This window comes from Macadamia integrifolia, chromosome 6 (genome assembly GCF_013358625.1).
Source record: "Macadamia integrifolia cultivar HAES 741 chromosome 6, SCU_Mint_v3, whole genome shotgun sequence".
Lineage (NCBI taxonomy): Eukaryota > Viridiplantae > Streptophyta > Magnoliopsida > Proteales > Proteaceae > Macadamia > Macadamia integrifolia.
The window spans coordinates 21,739,329-21,760,417 of NC_056562.1; the positions used below are offsets into that span (position 1 = coordinate 21,739,329).

General features: G+C 38.0%; 1 protein-coding gene across 1 annotated transcript; it reads right to left on the reverse strand.

Moving 5' to 3' along the window:
- Nucleotides 1-6,564: 6,564 nt before the first annotated feature.
- On the reverse strand, nt 6,565-20,313 carry LOC122082125 (DEAD-box ATP-dependent RNA helicase 5-like). Its single transcript, XM_042649608.1, has 9 exons — nt 20,246-20,313; nt 19,925-20,087; nt 19,792-19,848; nt 19,611-19,678; nt 19,166-19,234; nt 18,141-18,234; nt 13,033-13,197; nt 12,835-12,927; nt 6,565-7,180 (listed from the first exon to the last, which is right to left on the reverse strand). Exons 1-9 carry the CDS (start codon nt 20,311-20,313, stop codon nt 7,085-7,087), a joined length of 873 nt encoding a protein of 290 aa, XP_042505542.1. The 3' UTR covers nt 6,565-7,084.
- Nucleotides 20,314-21,089: the final 776 nt, after the last annotated feature.

Here is a 21,089-nt window from a genome sequence, read left to right on the forward strand (position 1 = left end):
TTTTTTTTTTTTTTTTGGTTGTTGTTGTTGGAGGGCTAGGGTTTACTTGGTCAACCTAAAAAAATGGCATGGATTTCTTATTATTATTATTATAATTGAAATAAAGGTTGGCATGCTAGCACTGTGCCCAATCATGAATCTATTTCTCTCTCCACCCTATGGAAAAGACCCCTTGCCCCTCTAGTTCTATGCTCTCCATTGGTGCATGCCACTAGCGCCCATAAGCTGACGGTTTGTGCATCCTCAGCCATTGTACAAATTAAATGGGAAAAGGCTCTGGTTCTTTGAGCCAAATTCATATGTTATGCATCCTCAGATGTATTATTATTATATATGTGTGTGTTATGCATCCTCAGATGTATAATAATAATAATATTAATAATAAACATACATAGGAAATAGATGTAGCTAGGAGGAGCACACAAGGGAGTGATGTCATGAGATTAGGGTTTAATCTTGCGGAAAACATCAAAACACATACAATGGCAGGTGCTATGGCCTTTGTTACAATTACCATGTGCATAATTGTCTAAATTCTTCATGACACAGAACTTGGTGCACTGATCATCTTTGCAGTTTAGTTGTTGCTCAACTTCAAAGCAATCTGATCTTACCTCCCCATTTGCCCTTATTATATTTCCTGTCATCAAAAAGTGCAATTCCAAGAAACTTCTTAGGAGTTTACACTCTACTAAGTAAAGCACCAACCAAGTACACTATCAATCGTCTTTCAATCTAATATAATTTATACAATTGATTTGGATCATAGGGATTATTTATCTGATTAAGCATCGGTGTTATTAAAATTCAATTTTGATATGAAATCAATTGAATTTACATACATATCCCATTTAAAATATACATCACTGATTTTTGAAGTCCTTTTAACACCCCTCCCAAAATATATATATATATATATATTGAAGTCTACGTAACTAAATAAAAGAAAGGGAAATGATGTACACATTCTTTTCTTTGATATTGTCTATATCTTATCATGTGAATCCCATTGTATACGAATTGTGAGGCACTCCCCTCTCCCCCCCCCCCTATGCATCTGTTAGCTTAGTGTGAGAGATGCCATTACACACAAATATCAAGTAGATCCCTCCCATATAAAAAAATAGGCCAAACTTGGATTTAGATAGCTTTTCAGGTTGACCTAACAAATTTAGCAACATTGCAAGACGTGTGTGGTAATTCTGACCGTTTGGATAGATAAGTCTATAGTTGAATAAACACATGTCAAATTTTGGGACCTAATTCAGTAAAATATTTTCCAATATGTTTGCATACATTTTTCTACTTTTCAAACGTCCATATATGCCCATGCATCCTCTTCTAGTCCCTAAATTAAACTTGACATATAAGATAGGGACCTTGAGGTCTACTTGTCCACAAACCTTGGGTTCCATTAGCCCCATCACATGGCAGAAACTTGGGGCATCCTGTATCAAGAGGGACTGGTTCTAAGTAACGTATGAGCTTAAAAAATATAAAATTAAATAAATAAAAGCAAAAGAATGTTTTATGGTTGCTACGCCTAGACATAGAGAGGGCAAAATGACACCCCCACCACTATGAAATACAAAAACCCCCACTCTATGTTGATGCCCATGATCTGGGGTCATGTAAGAAGGGAGTGTTCTTTACACTAATAAATAAATATAAAAGGATATAATTGAGAAAGATTTCTATAGAAAGGTCTAATAGGAAATGGTTATTTCCACTCTTGCTTTCTGTAGTTCTAGAGCATCCACTAAAATGGAACTTTTGGCCTAAAGCTAGACAACATTTAAATGTAAATAGTGATTGGGAACCCTTTTTTTCATTAAAACCCCTAATCTTAAAAAGCATTGTTCTCAAGAACGATCAAGGATGACCTGAATTTGATCACTCTTCATTCCAACATCCATCAATATTCACAGTCTGGATTAAGAATAAAAAATAAAAACAATATCACAAAGAAATTAAATAAATAGAGCCAAGAGAGGAATTAAGAGTAAGAAAGATCACCACAGGAGGAGCAGAGAAGCACAAGAATGAAGAAAAAGGAAAGTGATGAAGAAGAGAGCTTCATGGTTGCAAAGCTAAGAAGACACTTAACTGATCAGGTGGAACATATCCAGTGAATGTTCAGGGCAAATAGTTGCTTAGTATATATAGGACTAAAGATTACCTATTTTGGTAGGGGTTTAGTGGTATAGCCTTAAATGCTGGTTTCTTGTTTTGGTGATGATTAATATTAACTTGGTTGGCTCACATTTTGTTTGTTAATAAGTTAAGGACATTATTAATTTGTTATGTTAGTGAAATAAGAGGCAATAGGTATAGACCATTCGTAGCCACAACCAAAAATGTTGCATAGTGCAATAATGTTGTATGGTGCAATAATGTTGTGTATGCTTAGACACATAAGGAAGTGGAACTAGGTTGTGAAAAGACACCCATGCCTCAACTCCACTTCCCCATGTGTTTGGGCGTATGTAGGACTATTGGGTATCGTTCTTTCTCCCTCTTTTTATTCTTTCATTGTCATAAGAAATGATCTCTAAGGAGATGGCTTCGGCATCTTTTAGCTGCTCTTATGTGCCTTCCTTCAAGAGAGCCCCATGCACTTATAGAAAATTAGAAAACAATGAGTTTTCAATTATGAGGGCTAATTTTATGGTTCCTGAGATCAATTCTGGATCAAAATCAACAGGTATATAACATGTATGGACTAGCATCAGTCATTGATAGATTTAATTTACATCAAAATATAATGAATCAATAAGTTTTTTATTATGAGAGAGACCCAATTGCTCTAATTTCAAGGTTGATCCCTACTTTTTATCTATATAAAGATGGCGTTGCTACTACTGTGAAATTGCATAGAGAACGAAGTAGACAGATTGACGAAAGAGAGAAAAGCTACATAGGAATACTTTTAATAAACGATATTGATTTGGGTAATAATCAATTATCGTTATTGTTATGTTCAATGATTCATCATATTGTTCCATAAACTAAATCCATCGATTGATATCAAAGCCAATATGATCTGTAAATTTAACTATCAAGAGATCAATCCTAAACCCGATTTCGTGTTTTAAAACGTTGGCCTACTAAAACTCTTAGATTTTAAAAAATTGTGGCCTTCTTTAACTCTAATGCAAGATGGTCAAAAGATGCATTTGGAATTGGTCTCACTTTTTGGTAGTTTCAAGCATTAGTATTCAATTGATTACATGTAAACTATTTGCAAATGAAATCTTGCACTTTTCGCAATTGAAATCATCCATTACTCCTCTTCTATGTTCTAATAGAATTTTTTTAGAATGTGGGTCTTCCCTCCCTTCCATGCATGTGCCTGTATATCAACCTACCTACAAGATATATAAAAAAAATAATAAAAAAGGGAAAAGTGTCAATTTTTAATGGTAAAACTCCCTACCTTTGGCTTTGGAAGTTAGAATTCCCAACTTCCATTTTTCAATTGGCAAACTTCCTACCTAGGGCTCAGGAGGTTAAAATCTGATCTATCTATACCCACCAACTTTTGAGAGGTTGCCTACCCACTTATCACTCAATTTTACCAATTTTAAAAGGAAAAATAAATAAATAACTCTCAAGTTGGCCTACCCACAAACTAAATGATTAAATTGTAGTCAAGGATTCGCTTGTTTGAAAATCTTGAGACTTAACTGATAGGTGACAACACATTAACACTATCATGTTATCCCTACTTTCTTATTTTCCTATTATGTCTTACCATGGAAAGATGACTAATCTAGCCCGTTTGTTTGGTAGTTGCTTTAGCTATAGGTTAGATAGAATTTTGGCTGACTTTCTATCCTTATTTTTGACTTCCTCCATTAACGCTTTCATGGCACTTTACCTTATATTTCTTTTGTAAAATATCTTCTTTCTACCCAAAATGACCCCCGGGGGAGGAGTTAGGAATGTCAAAAAAATGGAAGTCAAACCCAAAAGCCCAAATTCTTTATTTGTCCACTTATCTCATTCCATTCGATTTTGGCCCTGATCAATTGAACCGATAAGATTGGACCAAAACGGACTGAATGGACCAAAACTAAAAACAAGAAACCAATTAAACTGATAAAAATCAATTCTTTTTTATTAGGAGATTTCCTAACAACCAATGGCTAACTTGAAAAAATGTATCACTTATATGAGCCCATATATCTAGAGTAGAAGAGAAGAAAGGAAAAAAACAATGCGAGGTAAATTGCATTCTTGCAGGGTGCCAAGAGGCCGAACCAACAGTAGACCATTGAAAGAAACTGGTAATTTAAGCAATCGGCATCAACTAGATCGATAGTTATCAGTTTCGGTTTAGATTTTATAGAATGACCAATTCGGGACTGATTTCATATATGCTTAAGAAATATATATATATATATATATATATGTTTAATACCCTTAGGAGGGGGAACCCCATTCTTGTTTACTCTGTCTTATGCATCGACTAATTATTGTCATTGTTGCTAGAGATAATTCTAGTAAATCTATCATGGGCAAGGTATCCCACCCCAATGGCATAAGATGGAATCTCCCACACCAAGCCAATGTGAGCATGGAAGGGGCATCAGCCTGTTCATACACAAAAGGGCCCACATGCCACGGAGGAGAGAGTGAGTGGGCATATATTGCCGATGGTGTGGCCAGCATTTTGCCAACTAAAATGTCTTTAAATTGGAAATATATTTAAATAAAATTATTCAGAAGTACCAAAAAGCCTAAAGGAGGTTTGAAGAAATTTTTGATGAACTAATTTTTTTCTTTAGAGAATGGTGTGGAGGAAAATATTTTTGACAAGATTATAAGAAAATGATGTACACTGCCGGCAGTACATGCCCTCTCACTCTCCTGAATGTATCGACCATATAAACCATGAGACTCCAATTCACCCACTGGCTTGGTGTGGAGATGTCAATACTCGTGGGCAGTGTATAGATCCCTCTCCCCATGAATGTGTATTACTTTATTCAGTTTAAAATCATCCTCTCTCCCCCTTCCAAAACTTGGGTTCCACATCACTCTTATTTAACATCCATTGATAGTTACTGATCAATAACATGATGCAACCCAAGCATCTCTCTGCAGCCATACACCTTCCCCCTAGGTTTGATTTTCTGCCCACCTTGAAGCCTACCCTCCCTAAAAAGGGGTCATATGTCTTTGTAACTTTCTTCCACTTACACCCTGTGACGAGCTCATCATCTTCACAGACCCTAAACCAACAAAGTCAAATTCCCTAATAAAGCTGTATTCATCAACCCACATAGCCACTACTCTGAATGGTCTTTAATCTATAATATTGCCCAGTTCCTTGTTAAGGAATCCCTCAAGATACCTTCATTTGCAAAGATGAAGCCAACCCAGCTGCTAAAACAGTAATCATCTCTACCTTGGAGCATGAACAGCATCAACTGAGCAATTGAATGCAAGCTATCGCTACCAACTTATATCAATAGACTTTGAAGGCATATTTAAATATCTCCACTATCAATTTCAATTATTGTAACTTTGTATTGATCACTTAAATTTGCTTGAATTCTGAGATTGCTTCATCTTTCAATAAAAACCTTAATGAATGGATATACATGCAGAGCTGATGCTAATGAACTACTATTGAAAGAAAGAATACACTAAAAGTAATTAAGATAGAAAACATGAAAGAGTATTGAAATTAATCATTTACTGCGTTACCTCGCTCTCGTGTTCTTTGTTGCAACATATTCTGGCAAGCTCAGTTTTTCTCATTTTCCTTGTTAGCATTTACTGTTCGCTTTGGTGGAGCAGGGCAGAAGCAACACTATTGCTGTTGAATTTCATTGGCTGGGATGCTTCAGTTTCCTTGCCCATGACAAGTTTGAGATAACAAAATCATCAGTCAAAACAAAGAAAAACACAAACAAATCTTCAGAAGAATTTGAACCACTGAAAAACAGAGGAACAAGTGTGCAATACATGGTAAACAAATGAGTCAATGAGGTTCCCCCAATTATGGAGAGCCCCAATACATAGTATCTATCTTCTTCTCATTAATACTCTGGATCCTCACCCCCCCCCCTCCACCCTCCCCCCTCCCCCCTCCCCAATTTGCTATTTAGGGGAAATTGGATGGCACTAGAACTGCCTTCTCCATCTCTCTACCATACACCTGTGCTCCTTCCTCCTTGTAGTCACTTTTTCATGGCCTTTTATTCTAATATCTTTGCACCTGGTTCATTATACAGATGAACGAGCAAAGAGGAATTAAACGTCTGCCACAATGCTCAACTACTGGCCTGCAAATATTAGATCAAGAGGCAAAGGCTACAGTTACAACTGGATAAGAACATTTACACACCACCAAAACCTAAATCCAATTGAACCATGGCACCATGCCAACTTATTGTACACCTCTAATGTCTGTGTCTTAAAACTCTTAAGCAAGGGTGAGTCATCTTCCATGACTTCGATATTTAAAATAAAACAGCTTAGTCACCACTTCCTGATGGATCAACATTAGATAGATAGAATGTCCAAAAAGGAGAAAAAGCAGACAGATGAGAATTCTCCAGAAAGCTGTTGGACAGTGACATGCATTTAGTAGATGAGGTTTAAAAAGTTCAACAATTACAGAGTACATAGTTCTCCAAAAATAAGCAGCAGATAAAGAGAGAGAGCTTTTAATTAAAAAAAAAATGTCAAAAATACACATTCTTGATAAACAAGTAAACATATTGCAAGAAATAATAGCCATAAACCAATAAAAATAGCTAAACCACTCTCCAAGCGGGAGTCACTTCAAACTAGCCAAAATTTTGTAAGGATTGCCTGGCTGCTAATACATTATACAGGTTATGGCATTCCAATATGAGGAGAAAGCTGCAGACAGTTCAAGTTCAACACGCTGGTCGGGTTCTCACTGGCTTCATGAACTTTAACCTTAATTCCTCTTTCTTCTGAAAAATTCACTCCAGTTGAGAGTGTAGTATTCAAGGTATCTACCCCTGTGCTATCTCAAATTCCACTTGCCTCTTTAGTGCAATCATAAAAAATAAAAATAAAGACTTGGAATATCCCTTGGGACTCAATCTTCATCATCTGAATTGTCAAATTTGATCTTCATAGACTTGGGGGCATCCGCTGTAATTTCTTTGAAGTGGGCCCCATATAGCTTGGATTCCTGCAACAAGATAGAATATCTGTTATAGTCCATTGGCAAAGATCGCATGTACAGAAACTGGGATGAGTAGAAAGAATAAGCTTCTCTCCATACACAACCTGGTTGGTAGGATGAGTAATCTTTTGAAGTGGGCCCTTGTAGCATGGATTCCTGAGGGCAATGATTGATACCAGATACATGCAACATGAATGCATGGAAACTCAACAATCCACCAAAAATATCAGATTGTTTGACCACATTAACGCATGTCCTGAATTAATGCAACAGGACTCAAGCATGGGCATATATATTTTGCCCGGAGGTGCAAAATAGTTCTTATCTACCAAATGGGAAAATCCAAGCGAACAACAGTTCTTTGTAACTCATCTTACACACTGAGAAATAGAAAAAGCACTTATACTGTAAGATCTTAGCATTTATTTCAAGCAATTAGACATCATGTTTTCGACCGAGTTTCTCTTCATCCACAGTGAAAAGATCCCGTCTTTAATGCGGTCGGATGGGACCCCAAAAGGGCAACGTCAGCTTTATACAATAGGAGGGGGGAGATTTTTTTACCACTGTGGGTGAAGAGAAACTTGAATCTTTCTCCTGTCTCATTCAGCAGATAGCTTTCTCCTGTCTCATTCAGCAGATAGCTCTGCAACTTATGCAACCCCAGGTCACAAAACCCTGCTTTCGGGTCGCTTGGGGCCCACTCAGATGAATAAATACCAAAATATGAGAATGAAAGGCAATTTCTTAATTATTTGGAAGTTAAGAACCAACAAGTATGGACTCAACTGGAAATAAACAATAAAGAGGGGGAATTTTGTGGAAATTTAGATAAAAATGGGGTATGAGATAAACACAGATATATAGGGACTGTTATATAAATATGGAGAACGGAGAACAGGGGGTTAAGTTACGTGAAGAGGCTGGCTTCAACTACTCAAACAAAGGTCTACTTTCCTACATACATCAGCTAGCGATATAAAAGTCAAATTACATAATTAACCCCAAATAACTAAATAAACCCCTACCAGCCCCTATTAGACCAAAAGCCTGGTTGGCTTCTGGTTCGTCATGGTTTGGGTTTCCAAGATCAGCTCATGCCAATCCAGCCATGATAATCTACATCAGCAACTTACCTTATTTCTTATTCTTTTCATTCTCTTAAACAGTTTTGAGTGCACCTTATGGCTAGCACACCCAGCAAGAATAATGTCATCATCCAGCAATAAAGAGGAGGCTTCTCAAGTGAGCCTTGTACAATGAAGCACCAACAGATGGGCCATAAATACTCGGTATAATCAGGGTGAAAGCAGAGAAGAATATAGGTTTCATGTTTAAGTAGGTTTTGAGGCATACTGATCTAAAATGTATCAATCAGATTTGAGACCTCAATCTATCTCGTTCTTATACACAAACTCTCTAATAGAATTAGTACAAATTTTGGTTTTTATTCAGATTCGGTCATTTTGGTTTTGATACACCTAGTCCTTAAGAGTCTGCAATCCTCAATATAATTTTCTCGCTGGTACATTTTTGTAGCCTGCCATTCCCAGTACAAATTTTCACCAAGGACTTGAAGCCACAATAGAAATAATTACTTACCAAAAATGCCAGGAATTGCAGACCCTAATTCAGGGAGCAGAAGTGATGCAGATTATTTTAAGTAGCCCTGGAAGCAACTACTGCAGAAGCAATGGGTAATGGAATTGAAGAGAGGGAAGGCATGAACCACCTGAGAAGATGAACAATCAACTAGATATATGACTAACCACACAGTCAACTCCTGTTGTGGTGGCACCCTACCCCACATGTCAGAGAAGAGCATAAAAGTTCAACTCGGAAGTCGCTGAATATTGCATACAGGTCAATGTCCGATGAGTTGTGGATGTTAATTTGAATGCTCTCAAAATGAGAAGTGACCAAAAGTTGGAAATCTTGCAACTGCCCCACATAAAGTGTTAGATAAAAAACCAAATGGACTACTCAGGTGGGGTAGAAGATTGGATCTGCAAGACCAAGACCCAATACCAATAGACGAAGAGGAAGAGTGTAGTTGCAGGGGCTCATTGCTCAAAATTAAACATGAGGTTGCACTTTAACAGTGTTCAGAAGTACACAAGAAATTCAAAATCTTTTCCCCAAGGGGAAGAGCAAAGTAGGCTTTCAGTGAAAAAGGCTCCTTTGCTTACAAACTTTTTCATGCACCTTAAGTAGATAGATAAGAAGTAATGGAACACAAAGGAAATTTAAGACATTAAGGAACAGGTAGACTAGGTATTAGATAGCTAAGGACAAACAGAAATTAAATGTATTGCTAAGGGTATTGTTGGAAATAAATATCTAAAAAGTAAAAGAGGATAAGAGAAAGTTATAGGAAACTAAATGAGAACAAAGGAAATAATAGAATAGAGGGGAGAAGTTGGAGAGAGAGGGGGTTATGGTAAATAAAAAGAAAGAAAGGGATTATCGAAAAGTGGACAAGAAGACTGGATAGTCTCCTACCTCTGGCAATCGAACCAGTAGTGGACAAACTCGACTTCGACAAGGAAAATACCTTGACTCAAGAAATCTGTCATGCCAGGGAATGGAGGTTCAATTCTGACAAATGGTCCACTAAACCCAGGTATCAATGCACTCAATTCCCACCTATGAACAGAGTTGAAACTGTGGTTATTCAAAACTTCAAATCAATGCCAACAAGAAGACGAAAATCGACAGGGAGCTCTCGGATATGGCCTTAGTGTCCGTGAATCTCCCACCTGAAGTATTGTCAGAGGGTTACCTCATATTTCCCCCAATTCCCATTCGAACTAGCATCCAAAGTGACTGAATTATCTCTGAAACTGAAATTAGTGAGACTTTTGAATGCGAGTGCTGATAGATATCACTTAGCAGCAAGGGTTTCTTTTAATTTGGTATTACCGCGCAACAGTCAGTGGGCAAGCCTGTGGCACAGCCGCACAACGGTTAAGTTGCACTATTGCAACATATTGGTCACAGGTTCAAAACATGGAAGCAGCCTCTCCCGGGAAGCAGGGGGTAAGGTTGTGTACATTTGCCCCTTCCAGACCCTGCAGTAGCAGAAGTCTCATGCACTGGGTTGCTGTTTTTTATCTCCCAACAGTGACAAGTATCATAGACAGCTATGTAATGGAGAACAGGGAAGCAAAGAAGAAGAGAAAGGAAAGAGGAAGGAAGAGAGAGGGTCTCGCTCAGAAGGGAAAGAAGGAAGAAGAAACAGATGAGAGAGAGAGAGGGGGGACGGGTCGCACAAGCCAGCAGGCTTCTTCTAACCAACTTCACTATTCCTTTTCAATCAACTACTCCAATCGTTGGGTTACATATCTATTTATAAAAACCAAAAGCAAAGATTCCTAATTACTTCCTAAAGGCTAAAACATAAACTAACAAAATAGAAACTCAATAAACCTCAAACTGGAAATTTCCCCACATGTCTAATAGCTAACCCAAAATAAAATATTACATAATATCTTCCCTGAATAAAATAAAGCTTCCCAAATATCCTACTGAACCAACCAACCATACTTGGACCCAGTTCTTGGTCAGGGCTCTTAAACATGTATGGCCCGATCCAAGTACTCTTGCATCAAAGTTGGTTACAGGGGAGGAGAAGAGCTGCATCTTTCACCTTAATGAAGCCATGGATCTTATGTTGCCTTAAGTTATACCCACTACAATATGATGTCATATATATTAAAAAAAGGACGTACCCAGTGCACGAGGCTGCTGACAGTGCGGGGTCTGGGGAGGTTCAAAATGTACGCAGCCTTGAGCATTACCCCTGCTTCGCTGAGAGGCTGTTTCCCGACTCGAACCTCTTGCACAACTCTGGGTAGCGGCACTGGGTGGACGGTCTATCCGCCCTTAAGTGGTATTACCAGCCATTCTGGAGGAGAAGTTGATTCAGCAATTTCTAGTCCTCATCTATCCAGTGTTTCATCCATTTTAGGTTCTATCAATTTTATAATAACTATCCCCAACATGCGTGGACCTGGAATGACTATGCATAGATCACCCCTATTTGTGTGGTCCATTCTAGTGACAGCATTCCCACTTTTATTCACTTCCGGTATTGGCAGGGGCAATTACCATGTTATTAACCGATCGAAACTTTAATACAACCTTTTCTGATCCCGCTGGAGGGGGAGACCCCATATTATACCAGCATCTCTTTCGGTTCTTCGGTCAGTTGGAGTAACCAAAGAAAATGGTTGAAATTTGGAGCCCAGCCGCCCAAGCATTGTCAATATACCAAATACACAAGCTATAAAAAATTCTGAGTATTTATGGCCTATGAAACAAGGGGACACCTACTTTTCTGGTCAGGTCCACTAATGTCAAACCGACAGGCATGTCGAAATTTCCAGAAACTTCATGCTTCTTTTCCCATTCTAGAAGAGAATGAAACAGAGGACAGATTCTGAGGGAAGTTTCCTATATGATTGGCTACAGAAAAAACATAATTAGGATAAACCTGCCTGCATGCCAAATCTGTGTTATACTCACCTATGTCTTTGTCCTGTTACATAGATGCAATCAAAGTGGCAATACGAAAATTTAACTGGTGGATGCCTCAATTTTATTCCCAATGTTATAAAAGAAAGTGATGAAAATAAGTCAGCGGAGGATGAAGAAGGCCTTGATCAAGATAAACAACTCTGTAGAGGGAGGTTACACCATTGTGAAGTAAGAAGCAATGTTTGGGCCCCTAATAAGACAGCCTCCTGACAATTCAAGAGCAAAATCCTTTTGCTATAGCCAACAGGTGGGACGAGGAAGGAAAGAGAATCACACACTATTCTGATGGGAACTTGTACAGATGTTGGCATTTTTGTACCATACTGTGCTTTCTGGGTCTAGAAGTTTTTAGGAGCAATGCAGCCTTTTTGGTGGAAAGTTGAGGATCTGTTTTTTCTTTCACATTGTACATCTTTGTCAATGGGGATAGTCACATCTGCATGCTACAGGATAATACTTGTAGAATTTAATCGTTGTTGGTGATCAAAAAATGAACAAATAGGGAAACTTCTACATTTTGGAAAATATATATTTGACAAAGAAAAAAACCTATTCATGTCATCTGTCGATAACAAGTATTCGACTTTACTATTAAAGGATTTGTTCTGTTCCTTTTATGCTGTATCTTGGATTCTTAGGTTTTCTAACGTCCACTTAGTTCCCATTTCAAGCAACAAGCATCTAAAACTCTAAACTGGAAAGGATGGGGAGAGGGCTGCATCAGTTAGCAGGAAGCCAGGGACTCATGTCTGCAATAGTAACTGTCTTCTAATTCAACCATGCACTTACTATAACAAACAGATCATGATGAGATTAGCAAGCTCCAGTTTCATGACATCTCCCTGAATGTGCAAGGGCTTTCTTGTCTCAACCACTTCTCTTACATATACACAATCTACAGTAAGATGGGCACCCTCCTTATCTAACTTTCAGGTGCGCCTCTTCTTATCCAAAATTCTAGCTCTCAAGATTCTGTTCCCATTATCCTCGAAACTTCAGAGGTTCTGATGGAATTTAGAACTTTGCCGTTTCTGTCTCCCCTACTACCAACATACAAATATGCAGCCACCCACACACACACACACAGAGAGAGAGAGAGAGAGAGACAGAGAGACAGAGACCTTTTTCTTCACATGTGTGCCAAATTTCATGAGGGCATCAGGCACAATCTGCCCTGCTTCTCTAAGAACATTAACAAGCTCTCCTGCAAGGCCCTGCAATGACGCAATTGAAATTCGTTAAAGGTTCAAGCAGCCTAAATTAGGAGTTCAGTACATAACATCTGAGCTAAAAAAAAAAAAGAATGTCTTAAATTTTACCTTGTTTTCATGCATGAAGAAGGTGTGAGCAACACCCTTTTTACCAGCCCGACCAGTTCTCCCTATCCGGTGAACATAGTCCTCGGTAGTGAGAGGGAAGCTGTAGTTGATCACCACTTCCACATCTGGAATATCCAATCCTCGAGCAGCTACATCAGTGGCAATCTGGAGATATATTTTCAGTTAAATAAAAAAGTTTTTTGACATTTACCAAACATACGCTTAAGAAGTTAACACAACAGGGACCACTATTCAACGATATCAATGAAACTAGTCAGCAAGGAAATCTGAACTTGTTATTACAATTCCAAAGGGGCAAGTAAAGAAAATGCTCAAGACATAAACATCTAGACATCTAAGCCTCAAGATCTATAAAATACCTCCGGTTTCCTCTTTATTCTCTCTCTGAGGACACAGTTGGTGAAAGGATGTGGATAATGGAAACATATGGTGGTGGTTGGGGGGGAGGAATATACTTTGCAAAGTTTGTTGTATTATGAACTAGTATTTTAACCTAGTGTTGATTACAAATATTTAAAGAACAGGATGAGAACAAGGCTAAGCGAGAGCCACCTAAGTTTCTTACCTCCCATTTTTCCTCACAAATATCCCTGATCTATGCTTTTGTTTATATGATGTTGGGAAAAATTTGTTTGTAACTCATTATTAGACATAGGTAATGAAATACACTGAAATAACTCTTGCTCTAAATTGATTTCCGGATACTTCTTTATAATCCTGTTTCCATTCTCTTATCAGCATGCCCAAATAAAATGGCTGACAAAAATTGTGGATAAGTAATCCAGGCAACCCCCCTAGTAACTTGGTATTTTTCACCCAAAAGCATTTTTTATCATCAGCAACAACAAAATGCTTTCATCTATTGTACGAACTGTAATCATCATGTGGACAATAATGCAGGAGTAGATTACAAGTAACTAACTCCGCAGTTTATAACCCCAAACAATACAAATAGGAGTAAGAAACAAAGAAATAATACCATCAAATAAATCCCTAAGGATACAATACCCATATAGGAGCAAAACCAGTTCAAAACCTAACCCGATAGGAGAGAGAGACCTGTTATAGAGCTGGAGAGAGAGAGGTGCGGCCAGGTCTGTAGGAGTCCGATTGAGTTGCACTCTTGGGCGTAGATAGTCCCTAGGGAGCGTACAAAACCCCCAAAGTTGAGAGGATTCTGACGGATGGATGTGAAGTTACAAGCTTTCTTGATTTTCTGACCTATGAGAGAAAACTGAGAAGAACCTTCAAGAACAACAGCTGAATGCTTCCAATAATGACTAGGTAAGGATCGTGGGAACCTTATAAGGCCTGGAATACCCTGATTGAAGACCTGGCTGAACAGAGTACAGAAGAGAAAAAGAGAGGAGATCGATCTCTCTCCTATTCCCACTAGGATTGCTGATCGGTTCTGATTTCTGGAGACTTTTATCAAAATCTGAACTATACCTCTTGAATGTTACAGTAAATAAAATAAAAGAAGAATAAAATAGATGGGGGGTTGAGAAAAAGAGAATAAAGGAAGTGGCTATCTCAGCCTAGGCTTCTCACCCACAGCTATCTCAGCTGCTCTAAGCATTTAGTTGCAAACTTTCTTTCATTCAAATCTATCCAATAATGGTACATATGCCTCTCTATTTATACAGGGGAAGTTTACAATCATACTAATACTAGGAGCTAGTTTCCCAATAGGACTAGACACTCCTACTACAACTAGGAGCTAGTTTCCCAATAGGAATAGACACTCCTACTACAATTAGGAATTCAAAATAAGACTAGGACTTGACTTTATGACTCCAACATGGAGGAGGACTAACTAACTAATAGTCCATATAAGACTTTACAACCAACTAATGGCCTAATGGGCTTTTATTATATTAAATAGCAACTAATTAAACTAATGAACAAAATCCCATTTTCCTACCTTTTACCCATATTTTAGGCCTATTAAAGTGGTCAATTTCAAAGAAAACCAATGGGATCAAAGGCCCAACACATACATAACACAACCCAAGGTTTATTTGCAATAAAATAAGCCCAAGTGAATTATCTACATCAACTCGCCCTCTCTTAGAAAAAATTCGTCCTCGAATTTTGTAAAGTGTGAGGGTGATTATATCATGGTGCACGTCCCTCTTCAAGCCATAGAAAAATTCAGGTAGCTCTTTGATAATAAAGATGTAATGTAGAATGTGAGGAGCTCGATCTTCAAAATACTTTAATGGGATAAACTCCACATGCTCAACTTCAACATCTTTGGATGTATCCATAGGGTCATCTACATATGCACCTTTGATCTCTTCTAACTTCAATGCAACATAAAGCTCTTTTGGTTCATCTATCTGGTGGTTCCCAACCGGTTCCATTGATGGTTCAAACATAACTTCATTCTTGAACTCCTTAGGATCTTCCTCTTGGCTGTTCACAATCATCACAGTTGTTGTAGTGTCAAGTTCCTCAGTCTCAACTTCACTGTCTATTGTGGCAACCTTGTTGCTTTCGACTTCTCCCACATGAGTCTCGTTGATGGGAACATCAATGACTAGTTCTTCCTCAACAATAGGAATGGCTAGAAAAATTTTAACACTAACCTCAACTTTTGACTCTAGTTCACTGGTCAGAGGTGTTTTCTTTTGTTGCTCTTTTGCAATAGAGGCCGATGATTCCTTCATGCTATTGTCAAGTGTGGGTGGCTTTTGGATATCTGGTGGAAGGAAGTACATGTTTCGTTCATGCTTAGATAGGTACATGCCTGCCAACTCATACTGCATCTCGTCCCACATTTTAAGTATACATTCTTGAGCTTGAAGTTGTCTTTCACGGACTTTCTATTGCATTCGAACACAATCACTCATCTAGGAACATGCATATTGGCGTTTTTGTGTCTCTGTTAAGTTGTAGTTGTCAAAGTACATGTCCAATTCATGCATCCATTCAAGGAATTCCCCATGAAAATAACATGGTTGATCATTAGATTGGGCAGCAGTGGATGTATTCTAATGGGAATCCTGCGGAGGGAAGAGCCTTATTTGAAAATATACAGAGAGGTATTGTATCACTCGAACTCGAAGTCCTAGGCTCATGTCCTCGAACTCGAAGTCATTTTTCATGGACTCTCCATCAATCTCTAGCATGATCAATCAACCAGGAACAAACAACTTGAAGCTTTTGTGTCTCTGTCAAGTTATAGTATTCAAAATATTCCTCCAGAGAATCTAACCAATCAAGGATGTAGAATGTATCCCTTTGTCCAGCGAAGTAACGAACTGATGGAACCATCTTCGGTTAGGCCCTGATAGATTGTTTGGAGCTTTCTTCAACTGAAGCTCTGATACCACTTAATGCAGGAATAGATTACAAGTAACTAACTCCACAGTTTATAACCCCAAACAATACAAATAGGAGTAAGAAACAAAGAAATAATACCATCAAATAAATCCCTAAAGATACAATACCCATATAGGAGCAAAACCAACCCAAAACCTAACCCGAAAGGAAAGAAAAAGACCTGTTATAGAGCTGGAGAGAGAGAGGTGCGGTCAGGGCTGCAGGAGTCCGATCGAGTTGCACTCTTAGACATAGATAGTCTCTAGGGACGGTACAAAACCACAAAAGTTGAGAGGATTCTGACGGCTGGTTGTGAAATTATAAGCTTTCTTGATTTTCTAACCTAGGAGAGAAAACTGAGAAGAACCTTCAAGAACAACAGTTGAATGTTTCCAACAATGACTAGGTAAGGATCATGGGACCCTTATGAGGCCTAGAATACCCTGATTGAAGACCTAGCTGAACAGAGTACAGAAGAGAGAAAGAGAGGAGATCGATCTCTCTCCTATTCCCACTAGGATTGCTGATCTGTTCTGATTTCTAGAGACTTTTATCAAAATCTAAACTATACCTCTTGAATGTTACAGCAAATAAAATAAAAGAAGAATAAAATAGATGGGGGGTTGAGAATGGTGAAAGAGAATAAAGGAAGTGGCTATCTCAGCCTGGGCTTCTCACTTACAGCTATCTCAACTGCTCTAAGCATTTAGTTGTAAACTTTCTTTCATTCAAATCTGTCCAATAATGGTACATATGCCTCTCTATTTACACAGGGGAAGTTTACAATCATACTAATACTAGGAGCCAGTTTCCTAATAGGACTAGACACTCCTACTACAACTAGGAATTCAAAATAGGACTAAGACTTGACTTTATGACTCCAACAGGGAGTAGGACTAACTAACTAATAGTCCATATCGGACTTTACAACCAAATAATGGCCTAATGGGCCTTTATTAAATTAAATAGCAATTAATTAAACTAATGAACAAAATCTCGTTTTCCTACCTTTTACCCATATTTTAGGCCTATTAAAGTGGCCCATTTCAAAGAAAAGCAATGGGATCAAAGGCCCAACACATACATAACATAACCCAAGGCATATTTGCAATAAAATAAGCCCAAGTGACTTATCTACATCAGACAAATTCACCCAAACATTAAGCCATGTGGTAGAATGAAGCTACAGGAAATGGTTGAAAAACCAGCATTTAAGTATTGGTTCAAAAATATTTCAGTGACTGTAAATATAAAAGCAGAAGTCTAATGCATTGGCCATACAAAAGAGAGGATAATGAAAATTACCATGTGGCCTATATGGAGGGTTCCATATTATATAACAGTTAGAATCGCAATATCAACTCTTCACAAAATCAAGAGGTAAACTTGGTTAGGTGAGCCACCTATAGAACTTTTGAAGACATAGCATGAGCATAGAGCACAAAAATCCCTCAGCCATACATCCTTCAGAGTTCAAGACTACCATATGATCTATATCAAAACATCTAAATAGCTATTAATTGTATAAATTGTCACCTCAAGAACCAGACATGTGAAAGTTTATATGAATGCTTCTAATAATGCTAGTAGTCACATCAATGAAATGCTTCTAAAAATTCTACTAGTCATATTAATGGAATGCTACTTAATATGCTAGTAGTCACATTAATGAAACTCTTATAAAAATGCTAGTAGTCACATTAATGATTTCTGCCTCTGTTGTGACCACCCATGACTGTTACATGGAAATGATAGCTTACCATCAGAGGACTGGTTCCATCCTTAAACAAAGAGAGTGCCTTTGTACGATCATGTTGAGCTTTGTCACCGTGTACAGAGACAACCTTCCAACCCCTACAATGGAAACAAAAAAACCTGCAATCAAAGTACAGCGGAGCTGATGCACTAAATTAATAACCAGGATCCTGTATTGATTGACATTGTTTCTTAAAAGACCAACCAGTTCATAATTTGACACTCTTAATGTAAATATCTACACCCATTGTCAAGAATTTTCATGAAGAGTTTTATATTATGACCACATTTTTGAAAGACTAAAAGATATAAAAAGTTTGTGGCTTTGCGATGAGTCATTAAGCAGTGAACCTATGTTATATCGGAGGCACTAAACACCCTAATGTATTTATGACCTACGGCTGCTGAAAGTATCTCTACTCTGCCTGCCTTTCCTGATGTTATTGACGATCCTCAAAAGCTCGAGGGAAGAAAAAGAACCTAGTAACCCAAGGAAAGCCAATAACAATACCAAAACATAGACTCTGAGTACTTTGAGTTCATGAAGAAATATTCTACAAGGTTGAAAAAAAAAAATCTCCTCTCAAGAAACGTGAAAGATAAAATTCTACTCCAAGATTAAAAGCGACAATAATAACAATAAAAAAGAAAATATAAAATATGGGAAAAGATCTCCGGACCACTGGGTAGGGTACGCTAGCACCTCTGTGTCTATCTCTCTACTCACATGAAACAACCTCGCCGCCCTCATAGGCATGCTTCTCTACAATGCTTGCTCAAAGAACCCTCTCCCATAAAATATATATTCCCTTAATGTCTAGCTTAAATTTATAAACCCTTATTTTTTTATATTTTCTAGTTTTACATTTTTATGCCTGCATAAGTATGAAATCAATAATTTGTCTAACTAAACATAGAATTGAATTCATAGGGGTTTAATTGTAACCTCAGAGCAAAACAATTGAATAGATGTTGATGGTCAACTCAAAAGGACATAAGATGAAAAAATAAAGCAGGGTGAATAAGTCACCTTCTTTGAAGCATATTTTCAACACGAGATGCTTCCTTCTTGTACAAGACAAAAACCAATACTCTGTTCCTGCTTAAGAAAATTATTTATATATCAACCAGAGCAGACATCAGAAAGAACGTATAAATAGATAATCAAGGAAAGATACAATCATATACATACTATAGGTTCTCCACTTAGGGAAAAAATATTTCGCCTCTATAATGATTGACATCAAAGAAAACTTCAAATATAGCAGAGATAAAGAAAAATCAAGGTATCCTAGGCATTTAGCCATTTACAACACCAGCAGTTGGGGGGGGGGGGGGTGTTCTTTCTTCTGCTTGGGAATTTTCCATCTTTCATTATACTCCGTATGTTTATATTTTACAATTTCTTTTGAATAGCAATACATTCTTACAAAGCAATGCCAAGAGTACGGCTATAGATGAACAGCAGGAGATACCTTTGGGATTTGTGGTACTTCTCTAGCAAGGCAACCAAACGTGCATCGCGTGAACGGTCTTCTATTACCTTAAGGTAGGGAAAAAAGAATGGCTCTTAAGCTCCCAACAGACACTAAATGTAGACATATTTGTCGACATAGATCAGGCACAGGCATCACCTAATGTGGAAAACAAACATACCTCTACAATCTGCATAACATCATGATTGGCAGCTAAATCCTCCGAACCCACAACCACCTGCAAAGATTTCGATGATATTTACATTTTGAAATAGGAACATTTTAAAGGTCAAAATATGTTTCAGGAGGCACACCTTGACAGGATTTGGATCCATGAACTCCTGAGCTAACTGATGAACAGAAGGAGGCCATGTTGCACTGAACATTACCATCTGGCGCACTGTACAATTCAGAAGTGCCAAATCCATCAACAGAAACATATAATAGAATAGCCCATACAGAACAACATTTCCCAGCCTGAGAGTATTTTGTAGTAAAACTCAGTTAGACAAGTTAAAAAGGAGAATTAGTTTTCAGTTAGTGGTGAAGAACGTGTAGAAGCAAGAGCAAACTTACGTAAGGAAGAGTACATGTCTAAATAAAGACCCCTACATCTATTTAGGAGAAAGAGTAACATCTCCTGGAAAGGGCTGCAAGCTGGACTCAACTTTGGGCAACAGGGAAAAGGCAGCTCATTGGCCATCTTCTGTTCTTTCTGAACAGATCTCTAGTTGGGTGGCGTAAATCCCAGAGGCAGACACCAAGGTGATAACTATAAGAAAGTTGCAACATCATGGCTTTGAAGCATCAGCACCAAAGGAGACCTTATGCCAAGAAGGTAGCAAATGGTTACAAGGCCACGGCCGCATTGGGAAAATTGTCTGGTTTATCCGAGTATCATGATTCAAAGAGCATCTCAAGATCTGGGTTGACTAACTGTCAGAAAAGTAATTTGGCATACACAAGGATTAAAGTATCGATATTGGATATCGTATAGGAATGGTAGTTTTATGAGACAGCGTATTGTACCGGAGAGACCATAGTTTTCAAGGCAATGCCTAGGTGTCCAGGACCAATTGCTGCAAGGTGCCTTAGCCGCCTAGGAGATGCCTTGTTCGTTTTGCCAAGATTCTTTACCCCCTCCAATGCCTAGGAATCCCTAGATTCTTGACAACTATGGGAGAGACAAAAGATATGCTAAATTACGCATGGAAATGCTCATGCAAAATGCAGTTATAAAGAATAATACATCAGAAATTAGTAATTAGGTCCAGTGCACATTGCAAAATGCAAATTGCATTTGTCAACAGAGTTCTACATTATCTGTCCTTCCCCATTCTGAGATATGCTATCTAATTTATCCTTACTGGTTTCTATCATTTAATACCTGGTTAAACAACTTGCAGATGCTCTTTTTTTAATCAATTTTCAGAATACAGTGTTTGCTAACCTGAATCTGTTTGGTCTATCAGATCAAGA